The sequence below is a fragment of the Plasmodium vinckei genome (genome assembly GCF_900681995.1).
Source record: "Plasmodium vinckei vinckei genome assembly, chromosome: PVVCY_13".
Lineage (NCBI taxonomy): Eukaryota > Apicomplexa > Aconoidasida > Haemosporida > Plasmodiidae > Plasmodium > Plasmodium vinckei.
This window is the reverse complement of record NC_051305.1, coordinates 103,296-116,393: the sequence shown is the minus strand read 5'-3', so window position 1 is coordinate 116,393 and position 13,098 is coordinate 103,296. Positions and strand designations below refer to the sequence as shown.

The window sequence follows — 13,098 nt, the reverse complement described above, 5'->3', positions numbered from 1 at the left end:
AAAATACACATATATAATATATAACTTTATGCTAAATGTAGCTGTATCTCTTATGAATAATATGAAGTCAGTTACGCGGAAATAATTATTTAATATATTCGTATATAGGTTAAAATATTAATAATAGAGTATTGGTAATATGCTTGCTCAATATTGTTTTAAAAAAGTTCTATATGTTATAAAAAAATTACACCCTTTGGATCTTATAGGATTATAAAATGGGGGAAGGAGGAAACAAAAAAAAAGTTCATGAAAATGATCAAAAAATATAAAAATAATGTTCGTTTTTTGTACATTTGTAATGTGTACATACATATATGTGGATATATATACTGTAAATTAGTGTTACATTTTATAAGTGTAGAATTTCATATAATATTATATTTGATCAATCTATATATTCTTTATGGCATTTTAAGGCCAAAATGTAGATTTAATATCTTTGAATATGCTTCATTATAAGAAATAATAAATATAAGAATTATTATATATTAGAATACATCTATAAATTATCATATGTAAAACAATTTAATGTTTGATGGATTTTGATATATCAATTAGTGTACATAAAAAAAAAAACAAATAATAAAGTATATTTTAGGCCCTTCATAATTATATATATTATGATAAAAATATAATTATTTCCTTTTGAAAGATATTTTAACTGGAAAAATATATTACTAATCCATAAAAATTTTTATTATTTACTCCATTTTGTTTTGTTTACGTTTATTTAATATATATTATGTATATTTATCCACGTATATATTATTTAATTATAATTTATTATATGCATTAGCTATGTATTAAATATAATATATATACATTATTATTTAATTTTGGTATAAATTAGCGATTTATCGTTTAAGTTTTGATTGAAATATTATACTACATTTTTTTCATTCATTATTTTACTATTTAAACACTTCCCATCGCCTGCAATATATATATGCATGATATTATACTATATACTTTTAATTGATGCTTAATGTTATACTTTATACGAAATTATATCATATGCATATAAGATTTTTATTTGCTTAGAGTTTTTAACAATGCATAGCCTTTTTTTTTCTGCTTATTCTTTCCATAAAAAGAGAGTATATTCCTTTTAAAAATGTTATGAAGCATTCATTCAAATATTGATAATATTAATTTATTTTTTAGCCTTTACATTTTGTGTTTAAATATATATATTATACAAGTATATGTATACATATTAATATTCGTGATCATGTGTATAGTAAAACGAGCACAGTGAAATACACATATTAAAACGTATTATCATAATAATGTGCATAGGCATAGTTTTATATATTTAAAGAAGCATTCCAATACATATTAAAATACCCATTTGTAAGTATATTTGATATAATTTTCGTTAACATATATAGCCATTAACATACATGTATTATCACTTCTAGCTTACATAAGATATAGGGGCTATAGCAATTTAGGATATAAACATATATATATATATATATATATATATATTATTTTACGTTTTTGATATATATTTTTTTTGTTAAAATAAATTGATAAGGAGTAAAAATGTCTTCTGTATCAACCTTACCATATATAGGAAGTAAAATTTCTTTAATCTCAAACTCAGAAATTAGATATGAAGGGATTTTGTATACGATAAACACACACGAATCTACTGTTGCATTGCAAAATGTTAGATCATATGGCACAGAAGGTAGAAGACAACCTGATATTCCTGCCTCAAATGAAGTATATGATTTTATAATATTTCGAGGGAAAGATATAAAAGATGTTACAGTAAGTGAAGCCCCTAAAACGATACCTGATGATCCGGCAATAGTATCAATGAATATTGCGCCATCAACGAAAAATAATATAGGAGATAATTTAAATTATAACAACAATGTAAACAATATTAATAAACCATTAAATGTTCAAAATAATATGATTCCCCCAAATGAAAGAAATATGAATTTAAATAATAGAAGATATTATAATAGGCATAATTATAATTATTATAATGGTAATATGAATCACAATGCAAACCACAATAATAATCATAATAACAATAGGCATTATAATAATTTTAAATATAAAAACTATAGAAATTATGATAGACAACCATATGTTATTGGAGAATTGGAATCACAGCCAAATCCGGTTTTAAAAAGTAAATTTAGTCCAGACTTTGATTTTAACTCAAATAATTTAAAATTTGACAAAACGAATATAATCGATGAAAAAGACAAAGACGCATTAACTGCAAATAGTAGCATGCAGGTAGGAGGATATGATAAAAAATCGAGTTTCTTTGATAATATTAGTTGTGAAACATTAGACAAACAACAAGGAAAAGATGAAAAGGTGGACAGAGAAAAATTAAGGATGCTTGATGTTGATACTTTTGGTATAGCGGCCGCGCATTATAGGACTAATATGCATAATAGAAATAATAACAGAAATAAAGGGCGAAATACTAGGAATAATAAAATGATGGGAAATTTTAATTATAGTTATTATAACAGAAACCAAAATCCATTTAACAGATACCCAGCCTATTAGTATATATACTGCCTACTAATTAATTTTCATTTTATTCGTTTATATTAATTAAGCATTTTCCTTTTCAGAGTCATAGCAAATATATATATGCCCAAAAATGGTATAATTAAATTTTAAATGTTTACAAATGCGATTACACCTATATACAAGTATTGAATTACATATATATAATAAATTTATACCTTTTTGATGAACCCCCTTTAAATATATAATTAAAGACTAAAGATGATGCATCACAAAAAAATAGCGCATAATATATATTACTTTGAAGAATGAGAAAATTCAAGCACCCACAAATTTTTTTAAGTTCTATAAAATTATTTTCGACTATTTCTTTTTCGTTTTTTAAATGTTAAAAATGAATTTTATTTTGTTATGCATAAATGTTTGCATATATTATTTTTCATATATTTTAAGAATTGCAGTAGCAATTGTAGAAATAAATACAATAAAAAAAGGAAGCAACAAGATTAATAGTAAACAATAAATATAAAAATGTGTGCACATTGTTTTTATATTACATTTTTATAGGATTCAGTGAATCTTGCATTTTAAAATTACATAAAATGTGAACATAATTATGCATATTACATATTTATAATTTCATTTTCATACATAATATGAATTTTTTCTTGAATATTCCTTTATTATGATAAACAATTTTTTTTCTTTTACATATATGAATATGTTACATACTTTACAAAGCTTTAATAAAATTAATTTTATATAAATTTTAATTTTTTTCGTCAAGACATAATGTGTTTTCGGAGTAAGCTACTTTTTATATAATTAACCATTTTTTCTTTTTCTTCGTGGTTTTAACAAGGCTTTTGTAATATTCAAAACTTATTTTATGCCATCTAAATAAATATATAAAAAGTCGTTTATATATTCTTTTAAAATTAATAAATATGTTAAGAAAAATGAAGCGAATGGGCTTCAAAATGGTGGTGTGTATATAAAATTTATATGGATAGCACATCTATGGGGAAACTTGCCAAAATTAATTTTATACAATTTTATTTATTTTATATTTTTTTCATTTGGTCATTTTCAATAGATATATAATTTGTTTTTGCATTTAAATAATAAAAATGTTTCAATGTAAAGAAAATAAGTGGGTTCTTTACGTAACTTAAAAATGTGTATTATATTTAAATACGCAATAAAATATAAAAGGATGTGGTGATATTTTCCATTATTTCAATGAAACCCAATTTATTTTAGTTAAGAAATCGAATTAATGTGAAAATTTCTAAATACGTTTTTTTACGAAGAAACGAATATATGAAATATGTTAATATATATATGCATGGAAGTGATACGGATATAATTATATATAAATTCTCATGGAATTGCATGTAGGCGCAATAGAGAGAACTTTATGATGCTATATTCAAAAAATATATATGTTCTTTTTGTTTTTTTAATTTGTATTGTAAAAAAATATATACAAATCAATGATTCAAATATATTTACGATAATAAATTTACCATGATGCTTTCGAAAATGGAAGATAATAAGATCGAAAAATTAAAGACTGAAGAAAATAAAAAAGTATATATTTTACATAAAAATTATAGAGAAGGATTATTTGAAAATAAGTTAAGGTTTGAAACTGAATTAGAATTTGTTCAATCATTAAGTAATATAGAATATATAAAATATTTGTATGACAATAAATATTTTAATGATAAAAATTTTTTGAATTATTTAAAATATTTGAATTACTGGAGAAGTAAACCATATATTTTTTACGTTAATTTTCCCATATGCTTATATGTTTTAGAAATACTAAATGACAAAAACGTGCATGAGTATTTTAGCGCCTCAAATTCGTTTAATACTTTTATATATTACTTAAAACTGCATTGGCTATACTTCGATTATCAAACATAGGGAATCAAATTTTATACATTATAATACATGGGAACTTATTATATATGGTTCTCTAAAACATGAAAAGGGAAAATTTACACATTTATTTTTTATTTAAGCAACTTTGGTTGAATTATTTAGAATAAGGTTGTGAAGAAGAACACAAAACAGAAAAAGAAGAAACATAAAACAGAAATATAATTGTAGAATGATGAATGTGGAAACTATATACAACCAGTAACAACTATGTGCATGCATATTATGACTTATGTATCTTTCGAAATGTTTTTATTTTTTTTTCATTTGTAGTTTCATGATTTTCATTATATATAACATTTTGTGAGCTGATAGTTATATTTGGTATGTGCCATTTCATTCACAACGGTATTTCTATATTTACCTGTTTTAGGATATAAATTTTAAGGATTCTATTTAAACTCAGAAATGAAAATAAGGAATAATGCTATTATAAAAGTGTACTACGCAAATGGTATTCATTATAAATGGCCCAAGTATTATTCCAATGAAAATAGTGTAAATCATAGTGATTGTATAAAAATTGTGAGTGGCGAAAATGGCAAATATTTGGACGGCAAAAAACAAATGAACCACAAACTGAAAGGGATCACGAATTATTATACACGGAATGAAAAAAAGCACATATTAAAAAGCATTTATGAAAATATTCGATTACAAAAAAATGAACTAAATGACGAAATGTTAAAATATTATATGGAAGATGAAGACATAAAAAAAATATTAGAAAATGAAAAGATTTATGATGATAATAGTAAAATAGTAAGGATAAAAGAAATAGAAAAAAAAGAAGAAGAGTTGATTACAAAATTTAATAGTTTTTATGATTTATTATGTTTTTCTATTGAAAATTTAAAGAGACAAAATAAAATTCCAACTAAAATGAATATTGAATCAAACACAGAAAATGATTTTTTAAGCCCCAATTTAAATAACAACGTTTTTTATAAAAATCATGAACTTATAGTGAATAATTTAGAAATAATAAAAAAATTTTTGATATTTATGGATAAAAGTTTAAGCACATACAACATTACATCATCCTCTTTTAAATTATATTTTTGTCTTAATAAGTTTGTAATCTATTTCTTTAATTATTTCTTTCAATATGTTAATTATTTGGATTTAAACTTATTATTGAAATATTGTTATTTATATATAAAGTTAAATTTATTCGAAAATAGTTTAATTCTTTATAACCAGAAAAAACGGAATTCTGAAAAACTTTATCATGCAAATATATCTGATGAAGATATTTTTGAAATTACAAAAAATAATAATAATGTGGCGTTGAAATTGTTAAGCATAATAGCGGATAAAAAAGGTTATCATGAATTGCTGGATTTATGTGAATTATATATGTTGTATTTTAAGAAAACGAATATAAATAAATTCATACAAATAGTTTGTGAAACAAATTTTGAAAATAAAGAAGGAAACGATAATATAGAAACGTTAAAAAATGAGGATGGTGATAAAATTGGTAATGGATTTATGAATGCAATTCCTAGGCACACACATAACAGGAGTCACGGTGCATTGATGCATAAGCATAATGATTATTTTATTTGTTTATATTTCAATTTTTTATTTTTATTAAATAAAATTATTGGTAATTATACATTATTTTTACCAAAAATGAATAAGCAAGTATATCATTTACTTGATTGTGTGGGAGTATTATGTGAGCAAATTTTTGAGGGGGAAAATGGGGGCGAAAAAAAAATAAGATATTTGCTCTCATTATTAAATAGTGTATCAGTAGAAAAATATATTATAATAAATAACCATTCAAATGACTACTATATGTATGAAAAAAATAAAAACTTGAAAAATGCGATTTTTTTGAATAGTGAATATGATGATGAAGCTATTATTAAAAAGAGCACCGAAAATAATGTAACAAATGTTATTAATAGTTGTAAGGATAAAAATAGTAGTAATAGTAAAGAATTAAATGATAATGAAAATAAAATAATAAAGAAACAATGTTCTTATGACGATTTTTTATTGAATGTTTATAAGAATACACACAATAATGTAATATCACTTTTTGAAAACATGGCACATTATTTTATTTTAGAAGATTGTGATTTAATTCTTAAATTTCTTCAAATAATTTATATGACTAGATATATGAATATATACAATATAAATATACTGTTTTATAGCATATGGCTGAATTCTACATTTTTTAAAATGTATCAAGTAAAAAATGTGTTATTTTTTTTATCTTTATTTAAAAGTAGCTTTGTTATAAAGGGGATGGATTTACAAAGATCGATATACAACTGGTATAACAAGCAGTTAATATTTTATTTACGAAAAAGATTAGAAGGATACTTTGAAAATAACACATTGGAAGCTAGTATTAAAAGTATATTTGTTTTGTCTGATTTGATAAGTTATAATAAAGTGATTAAAAAGATTTTATTAAGAAAACTAGTTATGCTAAATTTTAATAAAATAACACCAACAATTTTTTGCCAAATATTTTTTTTATTAAACAAATTACGGTTTAATGCTAGTAATCAATTGTTTTGTGAAATATTTTTAAAACATTATAAAAAAGTAATAAATTCATTAACATATATGGAAACCCTTGATTTAATTAAGAATATAGAATATTTAATACCCAAGAAAAAACGAAAAATATTTGTTATTATGATATTGCATTTTTTTAGAAAACTAGAGCATAATAACCTTATAAGTTACACCAATGATACAACCCCAATTAGCTTAAACCATGTATTTAAATTAATTAATATTATAAATAAGTTTAAACTTTATGAATACTGCAATAAAATATATTTTAATCCTCTATATCAATTAATTTTCACCGCCATTAATATGAACTATATGGATTATAATCAAAATAATAGATTTACTGTTTCAAAAGACATTCTTAATGTTCTACATAAAAATAGCAACTATTCATTTATGATTAAGAATAATAAGACAGTTTTAATTGATAAAAGTTATAAAATTAATGAAAAAATAAAGAATAAAGATCATAGTAAATCGTTGGTTTCTTCTGAAATTGAGAGAATAGGGGATTATGATAATAATAAAGACGTTGAATTGACATATCAAAACAGTATTATAAACGAATTTAGTGTAAATTTAGATTATGTTAAAAATATGGGAATAAAATTGGAATTATTAAGAACAGCCCAAATACTGGATCTAGTTTTTTTCAATATTAATACAAAGAAAAATATCATTCTTATCAGTGAAATATACACCGATTTGTTTTATAGAATTATTCGAAACTGCTATTTTTCAAAAAAGGAATTATCGCTATCGTTTCGAAGTATATGGATGTCGCGAATTTTTCATTTGAATTTTTTGGCAGCATTAATAGATACTATAAAAAATAATATAAAAATAGTAGACACCTCAATTTTTTCTTTAGATATATTGCTATGCTTGTGCACATATAAACATGAAAAATTGGATGAATCTTTAGTAATTACTTTATTTAATATATTGTTTGAGGATATAGATAGAATTTTAAAAAATGTAAAAAATCAAATACTTTTTTATTATTGTTTAATTTTTTTGGAGTTATATTATCCATTTCTATTTTTAAAAGTTATCAAAAAACGAATAAATGCAGGGAGATATAAAGATACTCCTATTCAATTAGAGAATGAAAAGGGAAATATATCACACAATGTTAAAGGAATTAAAAATAATTATAAGGAAAATATGGAAAACAACATAAAAGAAAAAAACGAAATAGCGAATAAAATATTATATACTCCTCATGTATTGGAAAACATAAGTGGCGCACATATAGTTGATATATTGAAATATATAAAACAGATATTTTTTCTCCAGCAAAAAAAATACGCTCATAGTTATGAACTTATTAAATTTTATGAAGTGTTAGACATGCTAAATATAACAAAAATGAAGTTTAGTAATATACCTAATGTTTTTTTTAAAAATTATGAGATTGATGGTTTATTTGTTTTGCATATATATTTTCCACAGTTGAAATTTGCAATATTATTTACAAAAAATGGAATTATGGGAAATAGTGGTAATAACAAAAAAAAAAGTATTTCCAGTATCATTGAAAATGATAATATGAATGTGTTTCAATTAAATGGCGATAAATGTGTTAAGGAAATAAAAAGTGGTGATTTGGATTATACAGTCGATGGGGCAAACGATGATAATAATAGAAATAATGTTGAAGGCTCGTTAGCAGTGAAAAGAAATAACAATGATGATAACAAAGTAAGTAGCACAAATCCGTTTTACATAAAAAGTAACTATATTGATATGAATAGCCCTTTTTTTGAAGATAGTTATGAAAAAAGTATGGAAATAATGGCTCAAAAACTATATTTATATAAAAACTATAAAATAAATATTATGGTAATACCTATGGAAAAGGTGATTTATTTTTTTAAAATGTTCGATAAGGAAAAACAAAATTGTATAATAAATGAGTCAAATTATGTTTTTGACAATGTGTATAACCAAATTTTAAACACCAAGAAAATCAATAATAATTTGGAAGGAATGAATATTATAGGGTCTCTTGTGAAAAAACAATTGCAATATATTTTTTCATTATAACTTGCAAAAATTAGGAAAGGAAACGCTTTTAAAATTTTTCTCTCTTTTTTTAATTGCATTATATTCATATTAGCCTCTTAATATTTTTTATGTATAAATAATGAAAATTAAAAATAGAAAGAAATATATTAGGGATTTATTTGAATAATTATTTAATATTGCATTTTTTGTTTTAAAATAATGAATACATCGCTTCAAAAATTTGTTTATATAAGTATTCATATTGGGGAACCATACCCCTGATTATTCTACATAAATACACTCATTATTTTTTTTATAAATGCTTTCAGTTTTTTTTTTATAAATATTTTTTTATTTGCTTCTCTGATTTTGAGGATTTCTTTAATTTGAAAAAAACTTATTTAATTCTATAAAATTCATATTATTAAGTTACCATAACCGTAGCACACATATATTGAAAGATTTATTTCTTAAGTAAAATGCATTAAAAAACACATGTAAAGAATTATGAAATACTGAAAAGGGGTAAGAAGAAAAGGCTAGGGTCTACCAAAGTGAGGAATAATACTAAATTAGATACTTTTTAACACATAAATATTGGATTTTTTTATGTACATTTGGATGGATAACACTTGTACCATATTATGCATTTCTCTTAAACATGAAAAATTATGTGATATACAATAAAAATGAAAAGAAATCTATATTTGAAAATTTCAAAAGAACTATAATAAATTTATTAGATACTCATAATGTGTTCTTTATTATTGGAAGATTAAAATTTGATGAATTTATAAAATTAGTACTTATTTTATATGAAAAGAAACTGGAGATTTCAAATGATAGAAATAAAATATGTGTAGCATTTAATGACAACATATTGACTTATTGTTATAATATAATTGAAGAAGATTCGAAGGATTTTTTTTATCTTTCAAATGAATATGACGAGGAAGAAAATGACAACAGTAACACAAGTAACAAAATTGCAGTTTTTGATGAATCAACGCTGCTACAAAAAATACTATTTGATCCACTTTTAATTGAATTTAACATAATTATTTTAACAAATACTCATAAAAGGCTGATAAAGACGGATTTATTGTTATCATTATTGAAAAAAATACTTACAAAAAGAAACGATTTGCATATTTTTATTTTCTCAGATTATTTCATTGAAAATGTTCTTAACTTTTTCAAATCATGTAATAGTGTGCATGTCACTAATCCAGGAAAAAAATCATCAATAGGGCCAGAAAAAGAGTATGAAAAAAAAAAAGATGATCAAATTAGTGACATACAAATCACAAACAATTCGAAAGAAGATAGGGGAATTAATGTAGCCGAACCCAAAAGGGATGAAGCACATAAAAAAATAAGTGATGTAGCTTTTGAGGACTTTGAAAAAAATGATAAAGTTGATATTATAAGAAAGAGGAACGAATCTGAATTAAAAGATAGCCGATGTTATAAAGAAAATGTAAAAAATTCAGGCAGAAGTAATAGCTCAGATAATTATTCTGAAGAGGACAGATATTGGGGCAATCGTGATAAAATAAAATATAAAAAACAAAATGAAAAAAAAAGTGAACGAGAAAGAAAAGAAATAAACTGTGTAAAAAATAAAGAATTAAACTATTTAATAAATAATAAAAAAAAATTAGCACGAAGCAGAAGCAATACTCTATCAAGTGAGATGTCTGAAAATGGATTTAATACATTATCAAGTAGTGATGAAATAATGTATACTCATCGTTCTGATATAAAAAATGTGTGTGAAAAAAAAATGCAAATTGGAAAAAACAAAGAACAAAACAGAGATAGAAGCAGAAAAAATGTCCTAAATAGTTTTTTTGTAAACGAAAGCAAACACTCACTTATGTACAATTATGAAGAAGAGGAAATTACGAAAGGAAATACCGATATATACAATGAAGAAATGAGTAGCAAATTAGAAGAATGGAAAGAATTAACAAGCAATTTAGAAAAAATAAAAAATCCAATAAGCATATTCATCTTTCATATATTACCTAACAATTATTATTATGACGATAATTGTGCAGAGAAAAATAAGCAAAAAGAAGAGTTTGATAAGCACATTCACTATCTAAAAGAAAGTTGTTCAGATTACCTTCAAACAAGCATTATGTTAATAAAAAATTTATATGAAAATAATAAAAGAAAAAAAGGAAGTACTGAAAATATTCTTATATTTTTAAATAATGAATATGAAATATATATTGTTAAAAAAGGGCTTCAATCATTAGGTATTGATAATATTGAAGTAATTAATGATAATACATATAACTATGATTCACTAGAAGTAAGAAACCAAATTGTGATAATTAAAGATATTGGATTCAGCTTCCATAAAGTAAAATATGTGAAATATATAATTGATACATGTTTTATGAAAGATGAAATTTATGATTATGATTTAAATATGACAAATAAGTATACTATATTATGCAATAAAAACAAATGTGAAGACAGGAGATTAGCTTATAAGGATTCTATCTGCTTTCGATTAATTACGATGAATGATTACATGGATTTGCTAAATGATGATGATATACCTGAAATATTAAAAAAGGATATTTTTTATAAAATATTTTATATAAAAACATTAGGAATAAATAATATTTGCTCATTTGATTTTGTTACTGCTCCAACTATAAAAGCATTAAAAAAATGTTTTGAAATGTTTTACATATTAAATCTAATGGATATTAATGGAAATATAATTGATAAAAAGTTAAGTTTATTAATTTGTTATTTACCTTTAAAATTTAAATACAGTATTTTTTTAATAAATAGTATAAAGTATAAATGTGTTTACGAAGTTTGCATTATTATTAGTATGCTAATTAATGACCCGATTTTTGTTTACAACAATAATAGTAGCAGCATAAAACGATTAAAAGTTATGCGATTATCTTTAATGGCGGAAGAAAGTGATATTTTAAGTTTATATAATATATTTCAAAGCTTTGTTGATGCAAAGAATAAAAAAAAATATTGTCATGATAACTTCTTAAATTACACATCATTAAAAAAGGCTGAGCGTTTTTTTAATAAATTAAAATACATATTGAACAAATTTGGTATACCAATGGAGAAATGCGAAAACATAGAATCTATTTTTAAAGCAAAAATATCCTCTTTTTATTATAATGTTGCAAAAGTGGTAAATGATAATAAATATAAATTATTAAATAAAAAAAGTGAAAACATACTATTTTCCCTCGATCCTTTATCTATTCTGAATGAGTCAAATCATACTGAAAGAAAATTCATTGTATATATAGACCTGTACTCAAACAATGATTCCGAAATTTTTATGAAGCATGTATCTATTATTGATGCATTGTGGTTAACAAGTGTATGCCCTAGATATTTTTCCAACAAGCATATGAAAGCCATTCAGCAATTGGAATAATAAAGAACCACATGAGTCTGTAATTGTGTCATTGCACACTTTCGCCTTATTATATATATACTGGATGATATTACTGGTTTTATATTTATACAATAAACAAGGAAGTTCCATTGAATCATTTGAGAAGCTGTTACCTAACGTGGGTACATATATATCGTTTTTTTAAGTCCATAAATCAATATTGTTGTGCGAGGTAAGATATATTTTGCACATATTTATAGAAATTATTTTATGTGAATAATATTATTTTCTATATGGTATTTTATAAAGAGAACTTGTCCTCATGAATATATATATTCATGGATATTTTTAATGTCTATCAATTAAATAGATATAATTTATATATTACATTTTTATTTAATAGCGCATTAGTAAAGATGCATATTGCTAATTTTTATATTTGTTGTGTATTATTTTTTCGTTTTGTTTTGGGGATATGTACACTCTATCTCATTTTAATGAATGAAGATGTTTGTTTATTATTACTTGCTCATGTGTAGTGTTGTTTTGTGCATTGTTTACCATTAAACTTTTATGTGTATCATGAAAACCTACACATTCAATATATAATAAGTAGTAAAGAATATAGCTTTTTTCTACATTGATGAAATTAAGCAAAATTAATTTTGTCATAATAAAAATAA

General features: G+C 22.8%; 3 protein-coding genes across 3 annotated transcripts; all 3 read left to right on the top strand.

Annotated features, from left to right (window-relative positions):
* Positions 1–1,551: 1,551 nt before the first annotated feature.
* PVVCY_1300290 (trailer hitch homolog, putative) lies at positions 1,552–2,547 on the top strand (the record flags this gene model as incomplete). Its single annotated transcript, XM_008623708.1, has 1 exon — positions 1,552–2,547. The coding sequence occupies one exon, from the start codon at positions 1,552–1,554 to the stop codon at positions 2,545–2,547; it is 996 nt and encodes a 331-aa protein (XP_008621930.1).
* A 2,322-nt stretch (positions 2,548–4,869) lies between these two features.
* PVVCY_1300280 (conserved Plasmodium protein, unknown function) lies at positions 4,870–9,054 on the top strand (the record flags this gene model as incomplete). The annotated part of the gene is made up of 1 exon (XM_008623706.2): positions 4,870–9,054. One exon carries the CDS (start codon positions 4,870–4,872, stop codon positions 9,052–9,054), a length of 4,185 nt encoding a protein of 1,394 aa, XP_008621928.2.
* Positions 9,055–9,676: 622 nt separating this feature from the next.
* On the top strand, positions 9,677–12,454 carry PVVCY_1300270 (conserved protein, unknown function; the record flags this gene model as incomplete). Its single annotated transcript, XM_008623705.2, has 1 exon — positions 9,677–12,454. The coding sequence occupies one exon, from the start codon at positions 9,677–9,679 to the stop codon at positions 12,452–12,454; it is 2,778 nt and encodes a 925-aa protein (XP_008621927.2).
* Between the last annotated feature and the right edge of the window lie 644 nt (positions 12,455–13,098).